Raw genomic sequence first — 27,292 nt, forward strand, 5'->3', positions numbered from 1 at the left:
TTTCGAAATTGAAGGACGCTAATTTACTCAAAATTGATACACCCCGGCTTACCATCTAGCGGAAGGTTTCGGAAAGGTGAAAAAACATATATTTAATACTTGCGCCGGGTATTTAATGTTCGGCTTCGCCCGAACTTAGACTTTCTTACTTGTTTTTAATAAAATTTCATTATAATAAAAATAAAGGAAAACTGTATATAATAAGGATAAATGGGGTGCGCTATTCAAATGACGAGGAGTGTATGAGTGTACACATATGTATAATATGCGAAGGCATTTTTTGAGAATGTTCGATTTTCAAAAATGAAATGTCAAGTTAAGGGCTTGTATGTGTTCAATAGCGTTTCCGTTTTTGAAAAGAGTTGCCACTTCCAAAAATTAAATTCGGTTTTCGCCTGTTTAAAAATAAGCTTCTTAGTAATACATTTTTTTATATTAAACGTGGTTTAGTTAGGTTAAATTCTAAAAAAATTATGATTTGTAATAAAAATTAATAAAGAAATGTTAAAAACTGTAATTTTTGTGAAAATATTAGTTTCTTTGATGTTTTTGCCAATAGTTCTGGAGTTCTTGAAAATGAAAAAAAGTTCTGGATATTTTTCCAAAAAAAAAATTTCAAAATTTGTGTATGCAAAATTTGTGTATTCAAAAATTGTGTATGCGATGTTTTAGAGTACCTGGAAAGTTCTGCAAAATTACGCCGAAAAAAAATTTTGTCGCAGAGTTTAATTTAAAAAAAAAAAAAATAAAAGAACAACTGTTCTGGTTAGCTTTTCAATAGTTCTAAAAATCCCGTAAAAAAGTTGGTACTGCAAAATTACGCTGAAAAACATTTTTTTTTTCATCGAAAAAGCTAAATTTTTGAGAGAAATAAAAACTAAAACTGTTATGAGTAGCTTTTGAATAGTTCTAGAAATCCTGAAATGAAAAAAAATTTGCAAGATTACGAAAAAAATGTTTGATGAAAAAATTCCCCTACTGATTTTATTAGATTAAATTTCAGATTTTTTTTTGAGAATTTTCAAATCAGCTAAACCAAAGTAGCGCTTTGCGAATTTTCTAGTGTCTTTTAAACAATAGCAAAATTTGAACTGTTTCGTAATACTATATTTCAACATATGAGTACATAAGTATGTACATTTGTATGTAAATACACGTGTGTAAATGATAACATTTGCTTGAGAGAAGAAAAAGAAACATCAAACATTTAAAATCAATTGTTTTCAAATTACATTTGAGTGTATCTGCAAACGCCTTTAGACTGTCACTAACAGACTTTTCAAAATAGATTTTCTTTTCAAGACATCTCTGCACGTCTTGCAATCAACGTCAACAAATTTTGCGGTTGTTTGTATTTTTAGTCGATGCTGTTGTTCTTCCCCCGATTTATTCGACTTTTGCCATTTTCCTTGTCATTCTAAACAGCCGCAAGAACTTTGACTAAAATTAGAATTTTTTTCCAGACTTTTCGATACTTTATACATGCACCACGTGTATATGTATGTATGTTTATATAAAAAAAAAGTTGCATATGTATGTGTATAAATCGAAATGACATAAAACAATTCAAAGGATTTTCTTTGATTTGTTTTGCTGCTCTGTGATTTCTCTACTTTCCGAGTTAGTCTCATACATACATACATATGTATGTATGTGCGTAGGTATGTGTTGTGGTTAAGAAATGACAGCAAAAATGTTGAACTCATTCAAAAACTTTTTGTTTTATTATTGCATGCACACAAACACACGTTTGCAATTCGGTCTACGTTTTATGTGTGTCTGTATGTTATATGTAGTACTTCCCAGTCAATAAATTCAGGAATTAAAACCCCTTTTAAAAGGTCTTCGTGAGAGAAATGAGGCTTTCAACTTTGCTTTCCTTTCTCCTTTTTTTTTTGAATGGCGTGGCGGCACTAATTGAAGGGCTCCCGCTTTCGCTACAAATAGTAGGGCTTCCAGAAAGGCCTTTGTAGGACGAACACCAGAAGGGCCTTAGGAGGACTTTTTTTAAAGCTGCTTCTTTAATTCATAAAAATTATACTTATTTCATATATATTTAATAAACTGTGAATCCGAAGCCATTATAAAATGTTTCTAAAACGTTCCTAAGAAGATCTGTACACCCCAGAGTCTAAATATTTTTGCAAGGCTATTTCTAAATGTATTTTTATTTTTTGGGCTTAAGCTACTTTTTAAATATTTCGGTGACTCCTACTTACGGCAATAAAAATATTATTTTCTTATAATTTTTTTGAACTTTAATTTGCTGATATCAGGGTGCTAGGTTAGGGTGGTAAGAAGTAAAATCCGGGTTACTTGAGGTCAAAAAAAATTTTTTTTCCCTCGAGTAGATGTATAATGTCTAAAGTCCGAATGTAAAAAATGAAAGTACATGGTATTTATTTGTGGTGCTATGGCATTTGTTATATTTCTCCAAAAACTATTTTAATCAAAGTTTGTAATCTGTGAGAAAACTACCAACCGAAACTGGCACATTTTCCTTTGCACTGGATGCTTAGCCTACTGGGTATACTTTCAACAAAGCATCNACATGGTATTTATTTGTGGTGCTATGGCATTTGTTATATTTCTCCAAAAAACATTTTAATCAAAGTTTGTAATCTTTGAGAAAACTACCAACCGAAACTGGCACATTTTCCTTTGCACTGGATGCTTAGCCTACTGGGTATACTTTCAACAAAGCATGCATACATACTTCATAAAATCATTTTACAAAGCATACAGTATACAGAAAACAAACTGACAGCGGCAAACCATTTTATGCTCGAATGCTGTCAGTGGTTTCTTAAACTTTTCTGTTTCCTTTTTTTTAGGTTGAATACAGTTTTTATAAGACTTGCCCCGTATGAGTTCTGCTAATAAATGTATTTGAATTTGAACGATATAAAAAGGACACAAAAGAAATGCAAAAAAAAAATATAAATTTACTTGTCCAAGTAAGCGCACAACTGCCAATTGTGGACTGTTGCCGGTTGTAAGACCATTGTTGTAGCATATTACTATTACTGTTTGTTACAGAAAATTATAAAATTTTTTAATATTTTGTACAGAAAATGTAAAGTAGGTTTTTTTTTATTAAATTGTGGTTTCCTTTGTAATATATTATCTGCAAGTGGGCACTGTATTTCTTAAATTAAGAAGAAACCTGAGATAAATGTATGGCTTCATTAAAATATATGTGTGTTTATTAGGGTGGTCCTGACAAAATCAAATGAAAGATTTTTTTTTCAGTCTCACCCCTAAATGGGTAATACCATGGTCAGAGACATCAGATATAAATTTTGCGTCTGATTGGAGACGATTAAGGCGTGTCGCACAGGGGCCAAAGGTCAGCTTCCTCTATAGTGACTCAAAAAATTAAAACTCATTTAATACCAAAAATTGATACTACATACTAAAGTCGAAGATACCACATACAAATTTTGGTCCCGTTTGGAGTCGGTTAAGACGTCTTCATAAGGTAATGTGAACTTTGACCCCTGTGCGCCACGCCTTAACCGACTCCAATCGGGGCAAAATTTATATGTGATATCTTGGACTATAGTAGTATCGATTTTGCGTATTAGATGAAAAAATAATAATTTAAATTTTTTGAGTCTCCATATAGTTTTCTATACAAACATTTCAAATTTCCGATGCGCATAAAAACAAGAATACGCCTCATTATAAAAATGCAACACTTTTTACCTAAGTCCCATAAAAATTACAAACTTTTTGTTCAGAAAATTTAGATAGGCAATTTTATAGCTCATTAAGTTTTTTGATGATAAAGTGAAAGTTGAAAGACAGTAGAAAATATCACGGACTTTTGATATTTTGTTTTATACAAAGTTTGCCCGACATTGCTCAAATTTTTTTTTTATATGGAAGAATATGCTAAGCAGCGTCAGCAAATAAACTGATTAAAAATCAATGCGATTTTCTAACGTCTTTAAACTTGCACTTTATCCTACTAAATTTTAATGGGTATACTTAAATTTGATTTTATTGAATTGAATTTAATAAATCAATACAAAATTCAAAATATCAATAACACCGTGCGATGGTATTTTTTTTCATAAAAAAAACTTAATTTACTCGTACAACGATGGGCAATATGTGGTAAAACAGCCCGTTTAGGCTTTATTTTTGACATCAGGATTTTTTTAAAGGCTTTGAAATTCCAAAAATAGGATAATTAGCTATAAGATAAATATTCGTCCTTGTGAATCAAACAACTTTAATGCTTTTAAAGTTTTACAGATTTTTCGCTCTCATTTGGTACCCATGTAGCAATTGTACATTGTACAGGTTTTTTTAAATTAATTTTATCTTTGAAATTTATAAGTTCTTTAAAAAATCCTCCTTAAAATTTGAAAAAAATGGGATTTCACCTTTTTCATATAAGGATATAAATTGCGTGTCCGCGTGTATCGATCAGATCTCTTCAGAAACCTTTAATCGCTCATCTGTGTATCAAGGGCCAATAGTAGGAATTCGCAAAAAATTGCACAACTTAAAAAAAAAGTCGATTCAAAGTCAAATATGTGTACCTATTGAAGTGAAGCGGGCTGTATGTAGAGTGACTTTAAGCATAACTTATAGATCTATTCACATTACCCCTTTGCTTTGTTGGCCCCATACTAGAGCCGTTAGCGTAGCTCTCCAAGCATAGATAAGGTAGCAAGAGTGGTTGCTTTCACAGCGAAGTGAAACAAGATAAGTTACCTCATGGCAACACCCAAATTTCTTTCGCGTTTGGGACACACTTGACACGTGATCTCCACGAGACCAGGGAGCGATTCCCAAATGTATCTATAAAAAATTTTTCAAGAGAGGGACATGAAAAACCAAAAGTTCTTATTCCTTGCGGACATAGCAGCTTTTGAAACGAGTTTACCTAAAAATTTGTGAAATAAATTAGAATAGAATAACTCCTTAAATGCCCGACAACAAATAGGGTTGGGAATCTTCATACCCAGAACGTAGGTGCCTTCTGCTTTGGCAAAATTACCGCATTGGAAGCATTCTGGTCCTAAACGATTGCGTGTGGTGTTCAAGTCATTTTTTTTTCATTGAGAATATGAGTTAGAATTAATTTTTACACAAAAATTAGGTTTTCGAAGTTAACTTTCCACTAAAAAACTTCAGTTTACTTCCAAAACATGAATGTTCTGTTCGCGGTCAAATATTTTACACCAGCTGCAGTTTACTGTCAGCTGTCAGTTCTATTTAATTTCTTGCATACAGCAGACAGTGTTTTCGGTTGATTCAAATATTTTGTAATAATGTGAAACTTTTACCATTATGATAAAAGCTGTTCACTCTGTGGGATGCTTAGTCAACTGATAGCACATTCATCAGTATCATGGCAGCTGCAGAAAATGTACAAAGATTTATTTTTCAAACTCATCAAAATACAAGCAGCACGCAATATGAAAACAAAAAAATTGAAATTAAAAAATGTCAAGTGAATTTTTATGCATTGCTCGTTTTGATATTTGCACTTTCAGTTTTGCATCAAACTAGTCACCTTGCCATGGCTGGTGTGCAAATGATGTACATTTATTTTTATTTTTTTTCATAGATTTTTGTTATACATATTTTTTTTTTAGCTGAATAGAAAATACAATACCACTATGTAGATGTCAAAGCCATAAAAAAATGCATTCATCGTAAATTTTGGTTATGAAATATTATTTGTTGCTAACCGTGAGTATGAAATATGGGAGCGAGAATTTGTTTGCCTGAATAAATCTTATATTTCTAGACTTTGAATTGGTACGGAATTAAATTTATTGAATTTTTTTTTTTTTGTTTTGCTGAAATGAACAATATATTTTTCAGAGTGCATAAGGGAGGTGAAAGGTATATATTAGAGTTGGATTTTTTAGTTCGCTTAAAAGACTAATGCTCAATTCACTCGCTCTTCTGAGTCTTAGTTCGTTTATCTTATTGGACTAGAGTTCACCTAATTGAACTACAAAGTTCGGTAGTAGGAGCTCGAGAACCAAAAAACTTTACTCTAATTCATAATTAAAAATTACTATTTTGGCTATTTAATTTGGTTGTCAAGAGTAGGTACTTACTAATCCTAAAGCCATGAAAACAAAGTAATACTAACTCACTAACCGCATTATATCACTCACGTACACACACACGCACATCTGCCTACGTCATTGCTGCCATGAAGTGCTGCTGTTAGCAAAGTATGAATTGAAGAATTGTGAAAATTGCAAGAAACATTGTTTGATTCGGTCATGTTTTGCAAACAAATATACGTATATATGTATACACATTTGTCTTTTACTGATGTGGACTACTAGCTAAGGCTGAAATAGGATTAAATTATTTTACAAATAAAAGTGCCAGTGAGTATGCAAATGCACTTAACTCAACTAGTACTTTGCTATGCTTTGCTTTGGTCATGACTACGTTATTTTTACAAAAGTCTTTGTCCGTGGCATTATTTCTGTTTCTTATATTTCTTTCTTTTTCTGTTATCTAATCTTTGCAATTTCTGCATATTTTTTTTCTAGAATTTTTTTCCATTTAAATGTGAGAAATCTGTTTGAAAAAGTGGGCACTTCGCACAAGTATTGCACTTGATGTCTTCTGCAGGCAGTCAGTAGGAGGCTAGGCGTGAACGTGAGTGTTACTCATACGCCCTGGTACACAAGCAGCTATGTATGTATGTATGTACGTTCATAAAATTGAGATAAATATACATACAATGAGTACTACATGAGTGAAGTGAGTGCGAATGTGGACGCTAAATATGAATATTTACATAACTATTTAAGTACATAAATGAAATCTATATACCGCTAGCTTAGGTGAAAAGTTGCTAAGTCTACTTGTTATGAAAACTCATATTTTGTTATAGGAAACAAGAGAAATTAAAAACTCATGGTTTCGAAAAGGATTAAGGTACTTGTTTTATTTTTTTCGCAATTATATTCAATGGCGACCTAGGAATCGAATTGGAAATTAGAAAATTTTGATGCAAATTTTTTGTAATTTTTTAAATTTTTCCGAGTTCTAAATGAAATAAAAAACCTGATTCTGCTGGTTTTTTGCTATTGTAGAAAACAAAAAAATTTGGTATGGTAAATGAAATCGTCAAAACGTCAGAGTATTCATATTTTTGACGCTGACTGTATGTTACCTTGGCGGATAATTTTATGTCGGTGATCGCGATTGGCAATACTGGAAATTGGTTGTAGTTTTGTACGATAGAGTCTGCTAGTGTTCTAACACATAAATGCTTTTATCCGTAAACGATACTCGGCCTTGTGCTTACATTGACTCACTTTTGCGTGTATACTCGACATTTTTCTTGCAACTACAAATAAGAAAATGTAGATATCGCGAAGTGTAGTCGTACATATATGTATGGATTGCACAAACATAATGACACTTATCTACTTACATGCAACCTGCTTACTGCAAACTGCTTGAAAGTTATGTCACCGCCATGCATGTCTGCCTGACACGTTTTCTCTTTCGCACACCCCTTCTTCTCGTCGTACCCCTCATTCTGTGCATCTACTCAGCCACATTTATCTAATGTAATGCAATTTGACACCGTCAATCAAATATGTACATAGGTAAGCAGTTGTTGACACATGCACCATGTGGCAACCACAAAACCATTTTAGACTTCTTAAACACACAAATAAAATATATATTCGAGTCGTTGGCTGTCTAGTATTTCTATTAAATTACCAATGCTTTGACAGCACTTGAGGTATTTGCTTTGGCTTTATTTCATTTCGTTTGCATGAATATTGATTCTATTAGATAATTACATACAATACTTATTTGAGACTTTAGTGGTGTTTATTTTGTATTTGCCAGTAAATATGCATATTATTGGTTACTTAACTCCGTATTAAGTAGGTTAGGTTAAGTTCCAGCAGCTGCCTGAGTTCAGTGTAAGAGCTCGTATTCGATCCCGTCCCGCCTGGAAAATAAAGAGGTGATGGTGAAATGAGCGACTTTTGCCTTCGGAAGTAGGTACTGAGTAGTGATAGAGATAGTGTTCCATGCTCACAATTAACGACAGCTTCAACAGAAGACATTGGCTAGCTTGCATTCCCATCAAATAGTATTTTGTTATAATTCCAGTTATTTGCCTAAACAGAGGGAATTCTAAACAAATGAGTGAGTCGCTTATTTTTCTTGTCGATGTTGTGCCACATTACCATATTTTATATGTATTTATGCCTTCCCGAGAAAGTTTAAGCCATATTTTGCAGGTAGATAGTCGTGGTTCACTTAGTTGAAAGCTCGTCTGCTATATACATAAGTGGTGTTCCTATGACCTGTCGCCAACAATGTGTGTGAGTAGTAATTTTTGTAGCTAACTTGTAAAGAACTCATCTATGTTCTAGTTGTCAAAAATTTTGATGAGATTTCACATCCCTCCAGTAACTTAACAGTTGCTTAATGAAGGCAGATTAAGAGACGATTCGAAAAGCGAAAGTGAAGCCTCTTTTATGGCTGCGAGCTCTGCTTTGAAGTGATCTGAAAACCTAAAACGGTAATATAATGAGAGGTCCTTAGCGTGTATCGCAATCCATACTCTTAGACTTAGTTTCGTGTTATCTGTGTATTCGACTACAGAGTTATCTTAGAGACGCGACACCGGATCTCCCTCCCAATCATACCTAGAAAGAATACTTGGTCCTATGATCGGGAAATGGTGTTGTGCAGTTTGAGAACCTAAAAATATAATATAGGGGTAGTTGTTTGGTGACCGAATCTGGTATATTCCATTTTGATAGCGAATTTATCTTTTACCATTGCAGCTTGCCTGAAACTTCCCGAATAGTTCACTAACATTGTTTTAGCTTGAGTAATGTTGAAGATATGAGCGTTACAGTGAAGGGTTATTCTAGAAAATGAACTGCACACATGTTTGAGCAACGCCAGAAATTCTTCTTCTTAGTAAGTTTTCGGGGCCATTGTTACAATATGGGTATCAACCGAATTGGTTTTGGAAAGGCATTATATCTTAACTACGTCTAGTAGGGTTGCCACATGTTTAAAAAATCGAATTCAATTTTAATTAAAGGAATTAGGTAAGTGAATAAAGTATCACCACATGGGTGTCAGATAAAGGAGGAGGTTGCCACCTGTTTAAAAAGTTGAATTAAATTTTTTATATCCAAGTTATATGAAATATTAGAAATGGTTGTAAAATGGAAGAGTTTTAAGGGATATTTAGTTTGACAATTTACAATATTTTTGATATGTCTGAGGGTTGCCATCAATTTAAAGGCTTAAATTCTAATTATTGAATAAGTTAAATAAATTACATAAGGACTATCAATCGAAATGCGTTTAAAACCCTTTATTTCTGAACTATATTTACTAGGGTTGCCACGTGTTTAAAAAATATAAATCCACTTAACTTATTAGTTACTTGAAATATTTATAACAATGTCATTCGAAAGATATTTTATATAATATTTTAGTTCGAAAATTGTTTTGGAGAGGTTGCCACCTGTTCTGAAAGTCGAATTTAATTCAATAATACACAAATTATATGCAATTTTAAAATCTGAGTATCAAACAAACGAGTGTTTAGAAATATTTAGCTTGAACGTATGGGTATCAATCGAAATGAGTTTGAAATGAATTTATTTCTGAACTGTATTTAGGAGAGTTGCCACGTGTTAGAAAAATCAAATTCAACATAATTGATTAGTTAATTGAAATATGTCTCACAATGCCAGACGAAAAAGATATAAAAAATTTTAGTTACAAAATATTTTTAAAGACGGTTGCCAGCTGTTGAAAAGGTCGAATTTGTTTTACTTGTACATAAGTTAAATTAAATATCGAAATATTAGTGTGAAACGAAAGAGTTTAAAGAAAACTTTAGTTTGATAATACTTTCAATTGAATTAGGGTTCACTAGTTTTATAATAAAAGTATTTTTAATGGTCGGAAAGCTGTTCTCTGAAACCCAAATATTTTTAGAATACAGGTTTTTATATTGCTCAATATTACCCAGAGCAAGTTCACTTGATCTCTACTGCTTTTAAAACCTGGTTCTAATATTTTTTCAAAACGAACACCTAATCCTAATAGAAGTCCGAAAACGGTTAGGAAAATCGCGGTTTTTGACCTACACATCCCCTAAATCTGAACGATGTATAGAAGTAAAATGATCGCTCTTTCAATTGAATGGTTTTGAATGTATACTATAATTAAAAAATAAAATAAAAAATTACGCCTTGCTAGCCATACCTTTAAAAAAGTTTGTGCAAAATCGATCGGGCACTAATGTAGATTTTGCTGTACCTTTAAGTTTCCGTAACTCGTTTATCAGGAATTTTTGCAATAAATCGCCTCTAAGTTTCATATTTAACATTTTTATTTTTTGTAATTGTTTTGTATTGGGAATATAGTAAACTTTACTAATAGGGGATTTTTTAACCACCCTCTGTAGCAGAGAAAATTATTCCAAGTCTTTAAGGATGAATTTATTTTTTCTTATATCTGTGTCTTTGACATTTCTCTGCATTTACCTTTTAATTTTACTTGCGCGTGTGTGCACTCACCCAACTCCTTTCACAGTGTAACACCCAACAACCTTGAGCAACGTTGAGTGGCATTTTGATTTATTATTTTTTTCCCAATTTTTTATTGTCACCTTTATGCATAATCGCATTGGATTTATATTTGATTTTGTGGTGCCATTGCTTTTGTTGTTTGCTTATTGGTGTGGCAAAAGCGCATCGGAGCGCACTTCCAGTTTATGGATAAACACATACATATGTATGTACATGCATACATATACTCGCACACACTTGTGCACATAGTGTATGCAAGTAAGTCACATTCAGGGTTGCCACTTTGGTAAATTGTTACCAAAATTGGTAGAAAAAAATTGGGTTGGTAAAAAGGTAAATTTTTTCTCATTTTGGTAGATTTTTGATGAACTTTCCGTTCCCGATTTATTTTTCGTAGTTATCTTTAAATATATTAAAAATTTCTTTGCATACATTTTATATAATTACATACGTATAAATACATATCGATATAAGGCGAACATATCTCGCTCCATTCAAACTAATTTTACTGGAATCCCGAGGAGCTTTTGATAGCCTAAATATTTTAAATGATTATTTAAATATAAAAAAAATTTACAGGTATGTAATAACGCACTATGATTGTTCGCAAAAAAATTAAATCAACACCATTTTCTATCAATGGAAAAAAAATTAAAAAAAATCAACGGGAATTTTAAGCAGCACATTGTTAGCTATACTCAAATAATATTTGCTTAAAAGTCCATACCTTAAATTGCTCGAAAAATTCAGAGTAAAAAATTCGAAATTTAGACGAAAATTTTTGGAATTTTTTCATATGTTGTATATAGTTTGAATCCTCGATTTTTATGGATTTAGTTAAAGCAATAAAAAAATTTTACATGAAAAATATTGCGAATATTAAAAAAAAACACTGTTTTGAGTCACAGTATTTGTCTATAATAACTTGAGTTGAAGTTTTTCAAATAATGAAGTTTCATTGTTGCCTTTAGTTTTATCACTTTCGCTTTTGGTTGAAGGAAACTGAGAATATGCCAATAATATGACTCAAATACCGTATAACTAGTTAAATAAAAAGTTCTTAAAAACAATTTTAAATCTTATTGAAATAACTAAAAAAAAAATAAAACTATAGTTTTAATTAAAATAAATAAAAAATAACAAAACTATAGTTTTTATTAAAATAATTATAAAAAGTTATTGGTAGATATTTCCCAGATTTGGCAGATTTTTTTCAAGTGGATGGTTAATATTTTTTTTCGTCAGTGGCAACCCTGGTCACATTTTCACTTTGTTTTCATCACTTGACAACTTTGACTTGGCGATAACATTGCTTTGCATTGACTTTACTTTGCTTGCACTCTTTGCTTACTCTTTCGTAAGTAGCATCTCTTCACACTTTTTTTGGTATTGTTTACTGCTTCTGGCTTCGATGTCGGTTGCCCTAAATCTAACTGGTGTGTGGAGCGGGCGAAGGTGAAAAGCCAAATATTCAATGAAATATGAAAACTGTGTGTTGAATACAAAATTTCTTTTGAATACAGCATTTTGTGTACTTTAGAATTTTTGGCATCACTTTAATGTACAACGAGTATGCAGCATACTGATATAAAAGCAATTTGTGCGCAATAGACGCATTAATGTGTCTATAATTGAATACTCAAAATTATCGCCAAAAAGTATGCAGAAATCTAAATTAAATTGAAAAAATATGAAGCCGTATATTTTTTACTCATCAAATTATAGATTTAAAATGTTTTATATTCTAACCACAGACAGCTTTTTCAATCAACTATCGAATTTCACCGTTTAAATTTTGTTCAAGGAAGCTTTTCCAGTTATTCTCTGGTTGTGGATTTCAGATATTTGAATTTGTTCATATCACTCAGAGTTCCAACCAACTAAACTGCAAACCCAAAAACGCTCTTAAGATTCAGATTTGAAATTTATATAAAAATTTGTTGAACTTTCCTAAATTTTGTATAAAATTTCAAAAACTGTGATTTTATATTGTTTTGGTTAAAGCTTGGGCAACATTTTTATAGAAAATTAACAAAAAAATTTTAACTCTAAAAGCATTATGAATATTTAAAAAATTTATTGTTTTATTTTTACATTTTTTCAGTAAATATCGATAGATATTTGGAAATTTTTATTTTTTTATCGTTCTCTTACACTGTGGGGATGCTAAAATTACACAAAAAAACGCCCAGACTTAATTTTGGGTTGTAGAAAAGGTAATTTTGACAGAACATCTTCATTTTACGTTTGCATTGCGAATAAAGAAAAATTCAAACTTCTACATGGAAAATGTTGCTCATACGCCATGCCGGAGTATGTGCGAGTACAGCTATGTACGATATGGCATTTGAGTAATATTATTTCCTGCTCCTATTTTATACAAAAAATATTGGAAATTTTCATTTTTCCATTCAAAATATGTTTACTTGTGCATCGATTTTCGTCGTTAGTAGCTCGATTTTTGGCCAAAGTAGCTTACTTTAATACAAATGAAAACCAAATACAAAATATTTGTTGTTATTTCAATTTTAATCCCTGTTTGATTTTTGATGTTTTTTTTATAAAAATTCAAATATCTGCGAAAATAAGCTAATATGGAAAAACAGTATACATATCCATAATCAAGGACTCAAAATTAAGTTTACGTGTTTCGGAGTTGTTTGTGTCATTTTAAAACTTGAGATTTTCTTACAAAAATATTTGGCACACATTCACTGAGCTTTAGTTTAATTAATGAAATGTATTTCACTTTACGTGCCCGTGTAAAAATTATCATGGAGTATTCTAAATGAAAGCCAGAAAAAAATTGTGTAGCTGCTATTATCCTGAATTTGTTATTTATATTTTAAAATTTCGACAGGTGTTACTTTGTGTGTGCTCTAGTTTAGCGATATTTCAGGGCACAAAAATTTACATTCATTAACTTGCAAGCGTTCCGCTTTTGCCATTCTTCTCATAATGTCGTTCTTCTTCCATCGCTCTTCACTTCCTATTTATTCCAACTTCACTTGTTCGCGTAAGCCACGAATTTACGAGTATTGTTTATGTTCATCAGATTTATATTCGAAGCTAATTTTAAGTTTATGCCAATTTTGTACGTGACCAAGATTTCACGCCAATTTCACACAACAATCAAGAAGAGCAACGAATATAACAATGCTTAGCAAAACACTTATGCGATGTGGAGGCGAATGGATAGCCGTGAGCAGGAAAACTTGGTAGCTTTGCTTCAAGGGTAAGAAAGAAAAAAAAACTACAGCTTCAATATTGTAGATCTGTGAAGGATGAAAGTATGAGTGGGCATATCTATATGTACACACTTCTGTTGTGCTACTGTGACGAGGATAAGCGAAAGCGGCTAGGGTGTGCGCTGAGAAGCGTTATACATATATGCATGTGGAATAGCTGCTGCATTCGAAAATAAATAAATAACCTCCACTTTGTACGAATTTATTTTATGATCGTGACTTTCTCTGACGTAAAGGGCTGCGACGGAGGTTAGGTACTTACGTTAGATACGTGCCACAGAAGCGTAATTTTTTTTGTATGCAGCAATTGGTACTGCGTATAGGGATATGCGTATTCCGAACTGTATGAATCGTGATGAGATGAAATGGTTGAAGACGAAAGATGTTTGCGTGTGCGTAGTAAACGTATGTAAGCTTTTACATAAGTATATAAATACCGACATATACCTATAGTGATTTAGAGAAATCTCAAGCATGCATAATTTACACAAATAGCCTTTTTGTTGGGAAACGATAAGATTGCAACAAATTATATCTCAAGGCTAAAAATGTGGCTTTGACTTAGGCTTAATTTTTTAAATTGAGTAATGGTTGGTATATATCTGTGGCAATATATTATAACATCTTAAGTCCAGTTAAGTCAAAATCGAGTTAATGTCATATTATGGTTCGCCTTTTTACAATCCACATTTGGATCCAATTCGTTTTCAAATTTTTCGTTTTTCGAAGAAGTTATCACGGTTAACTTTTCAACGTCCACACTTTTTGAATACATTTCCTACGGCAAAATATCTTAAGTAAAGCTAAGTTTTGTGAAATGTTTTATCGGTTTTTAAAGATTATTTCATAAAAACTTAGGTCAACATAAATTCAATATATACTAGACAATTTTTAACAGATTTAATATAATGAAACATCATATGTTTACTTAGGCGTGTATGCATAAAATATCTTTCCAGATTTCCATCACTTAAATGGACATAAGTTCTTATGATAAAATAATATAATAATATTATCCAATACGTAAAATGTGTCATTTTGCAGAACATCTTAAGTCTAGTTATAATGCTCTGCTAAATTCTCGTTTGACGATAACGGTGTTTTAAATTAACATAAGTTTGTTTTTGTGCGTGTTCATTTCGTCTCTTTTTCTACATAAGCTGTTCAGTTGCTGAAAGGCTGTTGAGTTGTTAAGACTATTTGCTTATAACAATGGAAAGTGAAAATCTATTTGGCATATTAGACATTAACAATGTGAGTAATGTTGATTTTTCTAGTGATGATTCGGTTGTTGATCCTAGTTTTAATATCAGTAATTTTACTGCGCCCAGCTCAGATGCAGAAAGCGAAGTTGTAAGTGTTTTACTACATACACATGCTCATTTATTGGCTGGTAATAATAAAAATGTATGTAAATTTAGGAAAATTCGAAAAGTGTTGCAAATGAAGTGGTACTAAATAAAACCTCACACACGTCGCGAAAAGAATTAAGAAACTACGGGGAAAGTTATACTTCAACAGCTGGAAAAATTGTTCCTGCTCGTGTTGTGCGCCCGCTGGAATCTTGCAGAAAAAGGTGCGCTGATAGAATAACATACGAGGAACAGCAATTAATACACAAGCAGTATTGGGGGCAAGGCTCCTATAACTTACGTAAGGCGTATGTTACTGGCTTGATTGAAATTCAAGAAACGAACACTATTAAAAGAGTTAAGCATGAAAGAAATCCTCGAAGCAGAGTGCATACATACTATTATTTTTTAGAGGTTGGTGGTAATAGAATTTCAGTTTGCCAAAAATGCTTTAGATTCACGTTATCTGACACAGAACAACTCATAAAAACGTTTGCGAAAGCAAAACTTGAAGGATGTAGTGTCCGTGGAGATTTGCGCGGAAAGCATACTTGCTCTAGAAAACTTTCTATGGCAAAAGAAAACGAAATTTTAAATTTCATAAAAAGCTTTCCGTCATATGAGTCGCACTATACTCGGCGCGATACCTCTAAGCGTTATCTACCGAGTGATTTGTCTGTAGCTGAAATGCATCGCCTCTATGGAGATAAATACGACCATTCCGTATCGCTTTCAAAATTTGCTCAACTGTTTGGAACACTTAATTTAAAATTTAAAAAACCTAAAGTTGACACCTGCCACAAATGTGATTTGCTTCAATGTAAAATACAAGTTGCCAAATCTGAAGAACTTGAATCTCTAAAATTAGAGCAAACCAAACATCTCGATCTAGCGCAACAAGCTTATGATTCCAAAAAAAATGATAAGGGAAAATCTTTAAATGATACTACACTAAAAGTGTTTTGTTTTGATCTTCAGCAGTGCCTTCCTACACCTCTGTTGAGAACTTCACTGTCATTCTATAAAAGGCCATTATGGACCTTTAATCTTACGATGCATGACATTGCAACAAATCAACCAATATGCTACATGTGGCATGAAGCAATAGCCAAAAGAGGTGGAAACGAAATAGCTTCATGCGTATTCACTCATTTATTGCAAATAAATGCAAATGCAAATCATGTTGTTTTCTACAGTGATTGCTGCCCAGGTCAAAATAAAAATTCCTTCATTGCAACTATGTTTGCTGTGTTCATGCAATTAGAAAACAATGTAACCATTATAGATCATAAATTCATGGTCCCTGGTCACACGCACATGGAATGCGATAGTGACCATGCTGCGATAGAGAAAAAGAAAAAGAAATCTTCAATAAAAATCCATCATCCCCGTGATTGGTACCAATTCGTAAGAACAGTTGGGGTAAAGAAAAAATTTTTCGTTACTGAAATGGATCAATCGAATATATTAGATTTTGCACACGCATCAAAAAATGTATTTACTTGGCGAAAAGTAGATGACAACGGTGATAAATTCAATTGGCATGACATTAAATGGTTCAGATTTACCAAGGAATATGGTAACATATATTTTAAAACATCTTTAAGTGAAGAAGATCCTTTCAAATGCATCAATATAACAAAGCGAGGAATCAATTGCGTCAAAATAAAGGATTTAAAAAATTGCTACGTCTCACCAATAAAAATTAACACTAAAAAGAAAAGTGATCTCATAGACATGTTGCCGCTAGTGGATGAAATTTATAGAGACTTCTATATGAATTTAACATCAGAAGATATGTTAGATTGTCATCCAGATTTAACCGAATACGATGAAAATAACGAATAATTATTTATTTGGCAACAAAGTATTCCCAAACTTAATTGAAAAACTTGAATATTATTTGTTTACTTATTAAATACTATGAAATTATTATTATTTTAAATAAAGAAAGAAGAACTGAAAATGTATATTTGTAGTTTACATAGTTTTTGTTAAAGAAATAAATAAAACAAAAATCGTATCTCCATTTACTTACTTGTTTCAATTTTAACAGAAGCTCTTATGTCCACTTATAAATTTTTGAACTCTTGTATCTCGTTCGTAACAAAATCTTAAGTCTAATTAAGGCATCTTTTTTTTGTAATCTCGTTTTGCAAAACATCTTAAATACAAAACAACGAAAAAAACATACTTCTAAAGGAAATATTTCTCAAAATCAGTCTGCTTTGTCATAAAATATAGCGAAACTACATCTTGGGCTAAAGATATTTTCTAAAACTCCAAAGTAATAGATTTTACACAAAATCGTTAGTATCTCCAAATACGATTTTTAGACTTAAGATGTTATGATAAAACGACACAGATATATATTTTTACATACATATGTATATTGCGATGTATTGTGAGCAAGTACAACAACTTATGATAAATATCCTACCCATTTACAAGTAGGAGGAGGCAATGAAACCAGACGGTACTCCTAATGTGACATTGAAATGCCTTGCATGTTTACAGCCTACAGTTCTTGACAGATGTGACGCGCGAGCCAGTGTGGATGTGTTAGTCACACCGACAGTACTCTGATTGACTCTAATGAGTGTAGTCGAACGGAAAGTTGCCACGAACACAAATGACTTGCAAGTTAGAAGCAGCGTCTAGTGTGCCTATAAAGAAACGAAAAAAAAACAAAAAAAAAATGTTTAATTTTATACGAAATTTTCGCCAAAATTTAATTTTTTTGTTAAATTTTTAGATAGACAGTTTTAATTCAATTAAATTTTAGTGTAATAAAGTGCAAATTTTGAATAGCTAAGACTTAACATTGATTTTTCATATTTTTTTTTTGTTGACGATGCTAGGAATTTTCTTCCACACATCGAGAGCTGAGTGGAAGATCGCCGTTTTCAACTAAATTTTGAGATAGGACGTAACCAAATTTTGAAAAAGGGCGTTCTTGAAAAGTTTTCTGAGATATGGCGTGCCGGCTGCGGTAATGGGTCGATCTGCCACTCAGCTGTCGATATGTAAGTTTGTACATAAAATGTCAGCAAAAAAATTATTAAAAATCAACGCGATTTCTTAACCACTATATTGCTCTAATTTATTTTGCTATAAAACTGATAACTAAAAAATAAAAAAACAAATTTGGTGAATATATTTTAATAACATTAGAAATTTTTTGCATTTTAAGGCAACCCTACAATCGCTTTCAACTAGTTCTTTTTATGTAACATTTTTTAACTGAAACACGAGGATCGATTTTTTTTATAAATTGCTGTTTTCTCTACAATCTGCACTAAACATTTTAATACAAAGAAATACATATTTAGAAAAGTACCTCCTTAAACCTACTAAGAGTTTGTATATATAGTTAAATTCCAATTAGAAAAAAAAAGGAAAATCTCGAATGACTTGGTGGCAGGAGACTTTTTTTTTGTAATAAATTTCGCGTTTACACCACTGTGAGGTGCTCTTCTCTTTTTTCATTGCCCTCTAGCAAGTTCATAAGATAATGAAATTATTTGCGAAATGCCTTATGGGCCAGAAAATGCATACTAACCCTGTGTACGGCAGTGTAGAATACATGCGGAGGTGGGATTTTTATGTTAACCATTGGCTAAGTAGCCTTGACGGCAATTTAAATAAATATCAGCTCTTTCCGCAGCAGCCTTGGTCAGTTAGATAATGATTCTCCCAATAAATTTCTACCTCATACCAGGTATATTAAGTGGGTAGTTGACTCGCCGCCTGCCTTTAAACCATGTGGGCTCATTGAGCTCGATGAATAACTCTCCCGCAGTAAAAACTGAATTTGGATCTCCTTTAATGCCCAGCAACTCATTTTGCGAAAGCTGCAAATATAATTTTTTTTTTTATTAATTTATCAAAATAACAAATAATAATATTATTTTCGTAAAATTTCTAATCAACAATTTTTATTAAGCTTGAGGCCGCTTTTAATGAAGAACTTATTGTGGAAAAGCAACAATAATTTGAAAAAATGGTAGAAGTGATAGCTATTTCGGAAATCACCACATTTCCTCATCAGACTTCTTTCAATAGGATTCGAATCGACTATCCCACTGACTCAGCCAGTTGCCTACGCACTGCGCTAAGTTCGCCATGTGAATTCGTGTTGCTTTTTTCCACTATTTCATTTGTTAAGCCAACTACAATCAAGCGCCGCTATACCAGTGCTATTTAAACTTGATCATGTGGTTGTTGGTTTTGTTGGTTTTTATTAATATTTCTATTATTAGAAGGTTTAACTTTTAGGTGTGCTCGTCCTTAAGTTATTTGTTTTTGTTATTTTAAAAATTGTTGAATATAATTGTTATAAGGCCATAAAATAACAAAAACAAGTAAAATTTCTAAGATCAAATTCCACCTACGAAGGTTCTAGATATGACTTTATTAACTCCGGCTCCGTTTAAAGGTATCACATGTCATACAAGTCGCAAGCTTGCTTCCAACATATCCCAGAATCATCCAGGATTAGTTGAATTTTTTTGCAGAGATTTATGTACACATCCAAATGTACATATATTGACAACTTACCTACAGATGTAAGTACATATGTTCTACTCAAATAGTTTACACAATTTTGTTATTATTATTTTCTTGTAATAAAATTGTGAAAGTTTTTCCATTAAAATATGCCACATGGCTTTATAACTCCTACAGCTCATTTTACGCGTTAACACACAAACATGTGTCTAACTTGCCATAAATCTCGGTGCCAGCTCAGTGAGTCTGCTGACAAATCAGGCGCATGGAGTTTATACTTACGCTAGTACATAAGAGTAGCTCACCGTATAAAAAAAATAAAATAAAATAAAATAAAATATTAAACAACTACCCAAAAAATCATAAAATTTTATGAATAGTTCCTTTTAACGTCCTCGGGAAGCTGAATCCTACCGAAGTTTTGTATACCTGTTTGTTTTGAGTACTTATTGAAAATCATCAAAACAAAGTAACGTCAATTTCTAAAACTTTGATTAATATTTTTGCAGTTATTAATATTTTTCCACTAAAATTATTTACTTTAACCAATTTGAAATACAAGCTTTTCTTAGCACGAAACAATTCACTATAAAATAAATTTTTTATTTTTATTTTTCAGGTAAAGGGCTGTTTCGAGAAAAGAAATTTTCTTTTATCAAAATTTCTTAAATCGGTTTGCAGCCCTCAAGAAAAAAATGCTTGTATACTTATTTCTTTAAGAAAAGTTATAGCAAAAGCAAAGTAGTTAATCAAGCAACAGAAATAGTGAAAAATATTTTTTGTAATTTTTCTTGACAGCTGGATTCTGCTTAATAAAAACCTTTGAAGCTAAAGTATGTTGCTATACTGTTTTTATTAAAAATGCGTTTAAGTGTACAACTTTTAACTTAGTTTAGTTAGTTAAGTATTGTATTAGCTTTCATTCAGTGTAGAAAACTGCATTCACAACTTTAATAAATACGACTATTCGAGTATTATTAAGGAAATTTTCCTCTTATTCAGAAATATATATAAATTTTCGATCTAACTTAGCCCTAAAAATTCACTTTTAGTAAAATATTTTTTTTTTTCGGTGAGGTATCCTAATATAAACATATATTAGAGTGGGTTGGTTCCCATACAATAAAACAGCTGCCCGCTCAGTTTTAAAGCATACTGTGCGAAGATAGTGGGATCATAAAAACCAAAATGGAAAATTTTTTTATGACTCGAGTTCAGGAAGTTATACATCGCCGAAAAAATACTTTTGAGTACCAAAAATGTATTTGTAAGCTCCCGTTTAGCTATGCTCCTTAGCCCACTAAATTCTAATGACTAATTTTCTACCCCATTAAAAATTAAAAAAATGGAACGAATAATTAATTTGTCAAAAACTATCAGTCCTATGGGTAAGTGATGTATATATGGTTCATGGAGAATTTTACTAGCTTTGATTTGACGTAAGATATACGTGATTGTGGAACCATTTTTTGTTGTAAGCTGAATAACGGCAAATTGCAAATATCTCCAAAACGTACCCATAGAAAAAATAATAATTCGATTTTCGGAATCACCGAGCAATTCTAAACAGAAATTGGATAGTGGCGTCTGGAGAACAAAAGCCAAACTAAAATTTGTGATCCACTGTAATTAGGCCGGTGTAACTTTTCTGTTTATTTGATTGCTTTTACGGTTCCAAAAAATTTCAATTTCTGGTGAAAAAAATTACTAGTTAGAACTTAGTAGGCTAATGAGCTCTTTAGGTCGATGGGATCTTAGAAAGATGTACGTATATCAACGAAAATCCAGTCATAATTAAATACATAATGAAAAACTAAAAATTTGGCTGTTTACTGGACTCACAATTTTTTAAATTTTATAGCCTCTTAAAGTAGGCTTTTAAACTACGTGGTATAATTTGGCGACCCAATCTAATGTACATATGCTAGAATGTTTGCTCTCATATGTACATGCTCATATTTACGTTAGTATGCAGACACATAAAAACTCACTAACTAGATTCCTGTTTGTGGCAATATTTTGTAAACCTCAACGGAATAACCGCTGACATATGCAAATTTTGCCATTTTCTCAACTTTGTTTATGATACACTCTAAAAGAGTGTGTCGCCGCATATTTATTGCTTTTATTGTCTTTTGTCTATGATATGTACTACGCAAAATAAATATTTCCACTATTGTTGAGTGTAAATTCACATATATACATCAATACTATTTTGTTTGTTTTGTATGCTATGAGATTTTTTATGATACATCAGTTTTTATTGTTCTTTCTTGCATTTGTTTTCTACAAATGTCGCGGAAGGTGGTATTTACTTCTTCAATAAAATTTCTTATTTTTGCTCAACATCTTCAATTTAGTTGGCTTCATTGTCATTTCATTGAAGTTCTGTATATGTTTAGATGGCACCAAAACACTTAGGTACATTTAGAGAAGTTCTTTTTTAACTTGTTCTTTTCATTGGCGTTCTTGTTTTCATTATCCACCCATTGGTGCCGGATTTCTTGATTACCATTAGATGGTTATAGCAGTGATAATATCATATCTGTTATTTCAAAGCTCATACAGTTCGGCGTGCCAACTTCTTCAAATGCTAGAGTCCACTCAAAAGCTCCTAAAGCTCCCAAAGTTTTTTAATTTAGCTCAACATTATCCATGCTTCTAGGTTATGGAAAAGGCGAGATTTGGATTTGTTGAGCGTGATAGCAGCAGTTGTTCTTCGTTTATGATTCAAGTTGATGTTAGAGGTGTTGCTAATGCCAGATCAAAGCACACAAAACCTTTTACTACCTTAAATACTTGACCGCTTCTTTGTCTTTTTTCTATTGGATGGAGCATGCTGCTCTAATATAATCACTGTTGGCGTTATAACTTTGTCTTTTCTATGACAATGTTTGGCCTGAACAGGTCGCTTCCCTGTTTAAAGGGAACCCAAATTTGTGCTCAAAGTAACCCAAAAATGTCGCAAAACCTTTGCGACCGTCCCAATTTTAAATTAATTTTCACTTCTCTCCTCTCGGTACGTAGAAATTGGTTGAAGGTTGACCCTACTAGCTGTTTCTGTGTGGGTGATAATAACCATAGTGATGTGAATAAATTAAGATATGATATTCCCCTGCTTAATTAAATTTGAGCTGTGGTCAGCCTCTAGTTAAATAATGATAGATAATATATTTGATTGTACCTATATTTAACCCTTAATTAGGCGTATAAGGTAATCACCCAATTAGCCGCACGTGGTATTGAGTGACCCAAAAAAAAAAAAATAAATTAAAAAGTCCTACAAGAAATACAGTCAATCATAGTTTAGGTACAGCGAGCTTTTTGCAATACAGGGAACAGTTTTTTGATTATTTTATTTTTCGCGCATTTTTTTTTTTTTAGAAAAATATTGTGCATTCTACAACAAAAAACCCCAAAAATTCAGATTTCCAAACTTTTTCCAAAATTTATCGGTTTTGTTACCGATATTTTTATCTATTTTGCTATCGATATTGTTATCGCTTTTGTTATCGATATTTTTATCGATTTTGTTAACGATAATTCTATCGATTCTGTTACGGATTTCGCTATCGATATTATCATCGATTTTGATATCGATATTTTCATCGATTTTTGATCGATATTTTTATCGATTTTTCTATCGATATTATTATCGCTTTTGTTATCCATATTTTTTTCTTAGTGTCTGCTTTCGTTTTTGACTTGGATTCGCTCTTAACTATACCACGTATTCTACGTTTAAATTTAGCGGCTGTATCTCTGATACAGCCTGCAGACCAAGACGAAGGCGCTAGACTGTTGCATTTTTTTTTTTTAATTCATAGGCAACATATACATACATACATACATACATACATACATACCCACATACATACATGTATATAAAAAAAATTTAAAAAGTTGCAATCTGTCAATTTAATACTCACACGTGCCTTGTGCATGGCTACACATTTAATACACACTACGTGCATATGGATAGGTGAAAAGAATAAGCTATCATCTCAAAATGCATTTTCTTTTCATTCTTTTCTTGCGTTTTTTCTAAGAATGGGTTAAAAGCATGTTTACGCACGCAGGCCAATAGCTTAAAGGCTCTGTTATGCATACTTGGCATTGCATGCACTGCTATACCATTTTTACGTAGAAATCAAAAACCAACAGACTTCTACGTATGTAGTGCTGTGCGTTCGATAACCGATTACACGCGAGGCTCATTTAACAGATTTCTTATGTGACAGCTCTCAAGCCATGCCAAGTATGCATAACGGAGCCTTAACTCTTTCAAGCTGTTGCTTTTTTTTGTTTGGCCGCTGAACTTGTTCGTCACTCAGCTTGTTTGCCACTCGAAAATCCACGCAGACGAGTTGAAATAAGTAAAACCTTGAAAGTATTTCAAAGGCTTAAATAAGATGCATAGCAAACGGAGCATGGCTAAGCGGGCGCGCTAGAACAATGTTGAAAACTTTTAACGCACACTTGTATCGCCCCTCAGGGGATTTTCATCTTGCATACTTTCGATGATTTCGCGCGGATGTGCGTATAAATTCAGTAAACAAAAAAAAAACCTCTGAAAATCGTTATTTTGAACGCTCATCGACAGTTTATGCCTCCTGCTCTCACTTTCATCACCTACGAGTATAATTTTAGCCGTCGCCAGCCAACTTTTATACGTTCACTTACGTTTTATCTCTTGTTTTGGCGCCTTAGCATCGTGTGGCGCTTGCAAGGATGTAGCTTTTTTTCTCAGGCGCACGTAAAGTGGTTAAAGGAACAAAAAAAAAATTAATATTTTCCCTCCAAAGAACATTCTTCCCGTCAGGAAAGCAACTGGAAAAATTTAAAATGGATGTGTGTATATAGTAGTGCCTGTGTGTGTGAGCATGTGTGCCATATGTATGTGACAAGTCACTGTTTTTGGTTGGTTTCTCGCATCTAAATTGTGAAGAAGATTTTTTTTTTTATTTAATATGTATTTACTTAAATGATTTCCTTTGCTTAAATATTTGCGCTTGTGGGAATGCGCAGATCTTGAAGGACTAAAACCAACAACATAACGGAAAAAGCGACAAATAGACAAACAAAAAAGCCAAGTCAAATTTAGTCCAGCTAAAGTTATAAAATTTGCGCTCACAAGTGCAGAAAGGAATTACAGAATTGGAACAGCATTTCAAGTGCTTATGCAATGGAAAGTTTTTATTTTGTCGAAATTTAAATATTTTTTTTATGTTGCAGCTTAGATTTTTGCTTTTACATAAATTAAACACTTGACACTTAAGTTAAATTAAATTAAATTTCTTTGATTTTCTTACAGAATCGCTGAGCTCGTACTCGACTACAACTTCCACAACTACTGTGTCGCCTGCGAATCTTCTGCCCTATTTCGACTTCGATGTGCCGCGAAATTTGACTGTGACCGTAGGGCAAACGGGATTTTTGCATTGTCGCGTTGAGCGGTTGGGCGATAAAGATGTAAGTATTTGAACGAAAAAATTATGAAGTATTTTTGTAGTGAAAGTGAAGTATTTTAGTAGAAGTTTAAAAAAAAAAAGAAAACAAGTAAAAAAAGGCGCAGGCATTTAGTATAGTTTTTTCGCCTTTCCGAAAGCTACCGCTACATGGCAGGCAACAATAATCGTCGGTACCGTACCGCAAACATAAATTTTGAATAAATAAGCTTCAGTGTTTACAGATTTATCGAAAATTTCGTATTTCTTTAAACTACCATTATATGTGAGGTAGGCGTGGTTACTATCCGATTTTGCCCATTTACAACAACGTCCGTTCTACACTGAAAAGAAGTACAGATATAAGTTTCGTTAAGATATCTCAATTTTTGCTCGAGTTATCGAGACAGTCACCGCTTAATCGATTTCTCTTCTCATTCTAATCATTTATGTATACATTTGTCTATATCTACCTCGATTCGTTTTGGCAGTTACAAACAATCATTATGTGAGCAAAGTTATAATACCCCTTGTGAACAAGTGCACTCGGGTATAAAAAATTGCGATCAACAAATTTTGCCTTTGAAAACATGCCAACTGCCTACTGCAGCTTCGGGACGTCTATTTCTTACCATCGCCATGCGGCAAAACTTTGTTGGCCGACATACACATATTGGTATTCTTAAAAGTCCAATTCTAGGACTGTGTTTGTTGTGATTATATTTCGTATAAGACAATTTTTGAAAATTGCCTTCAATTTTGATCCATTTAGTGGCACAAATTTCTTACAGATAGAAAACGCCATATCTCAGAAAACTTTTCAAGAATGCCTTGTTTCAGAATTTGGCTGAAGAATGCTCTGCCTCAGAATATGATTCGAAAACGCTCTAGCTCAGCACATTTTAAAATACATTTTCATTTGAGTTATGGCATTTTTGAACCGAATTCTGAGATAGGGCATTCTTCAATCAAATTCTGAACTAGGGTGCTCTTGAAAAGTTTTCTGAGATAGAGCGTTTCGAACTTGTTGCCGAGATAGGTCGGTCTTCCACTCAGGTGTCGATTTGTCGTATTAAATAAATAAATTACTAAGACGATTGACAAAGCAGAGGAAAAGAGGACAGATATTTTATCATAACTTACCACTTTAATTGAACTTTACCTTCATCGAGGTATGAAGAAGGTTCACACATACATATGTACGCCTGTACTTTTTACGTCTGTACTTTTTATGTAAGTATGTGTGCATGTACGTCTGAACTTTGTATGTAAGTATGTGTGCATGTATGCCAATCATTCAACATTTAGCTTTCACATCCTTTATATCCTTGACTTCGGTACGCATCGTCGCCCTTAGCATTGGCGGAAGCGTAGGCGTTGCAGTTGCCTCTGGTGTGCAAAGGGTGAAAGTTAAGCGTCGCTCATGCATCACATTTGATTAAGGTCTCAGCTTAATTTCGCTTATTAAATCAACAGAATCCATATCGACTATGTCGCTTTCAATTTCACTTCAATCAATGTCGTATGGATAGGTACGTATATCCTCTTTTGCTTTTAACTGATCCATCTTGCCAGCTAACCTGTTGGATGCTTATTTCCTTAGGCTGTTTTTCTGCTGTTCTCTGTAGTTTCGTTATACTGTTTGCGTCTACGTTGCCATGATTATCACGACTACGAAAGTTCGAAATTATTAGATTTTATCTTAACTGGTCACGCATTTGCGTGCTTATGTCCAATAACGTTATGCTGCCGGTGGATATATATACATTTGTATATACATATATTTATGTACGTGTAAAAATATATATAAGTTTATGCACTATATAGAGTTATTTGCTCCCGATGTGTATGTATGTATTTACCTATGCTCTTAGTTTACGTTATTTCCGTTGCCAAATCTCCTCAAAACGGCAACGCTGCTGCTGCCGACCAGTACGGCGCATTTAAATCCTTTTATACGTATGTACATTCATACATACTTATACGACTCATATCGGCTCTGATGTCAATGCTAATACGTCACAATCACAAGCACATTATGCCGCCTGGAAGCGTAAAAGTATAGTATAAACACATGCACTCATATTAAGTCGCAGTGNTAACTGAGCACATGGTGTTTTTTTTTAATATTTACACTGCTTCTCGAGGTA

At 32.7% G+C, this 27,292-nt stretch overlaps 1 protein-coding gene across 1 annotated transcript in view; it reads left to right on the top strand.

Annotated features, from left to right (window-relative positions):
* LOC108359012 (defective proboscis extension response 1) overlaps positions 1–27,292 on the top strand; it is a 230,663-nt gene that overhangs the window by 74,212 nt on the left and 129,159 nt on the right. The window contains exon 2 of the mRNA XM_017610623.1: positions 25,010–25,167. Coding sequence (XP_017466112.1) covers positions 25,010–25,167 — 158 coding nt within the window. The remainder of the gene's footprint in view (positions 1–25,009; positions 25,168–27,292) is intronic.

This window comes from Rhagoletis zephyria, unplaced genomic scaffold, assembly GCF_001687245.7.
Source record: "Rhagoletis zephyria isolate East Lansing unplaced genomic scaffold, Rhagoletis_zephyria_1.1 Rzeph_scaffold_00324, whole genome shotgun sequence".
NCBI lineage: Eukaryota > Metazoa > Arthropoda > Insecta > Diptera > Tephritidae > Rhagoletis > Rhagoletis zephyria.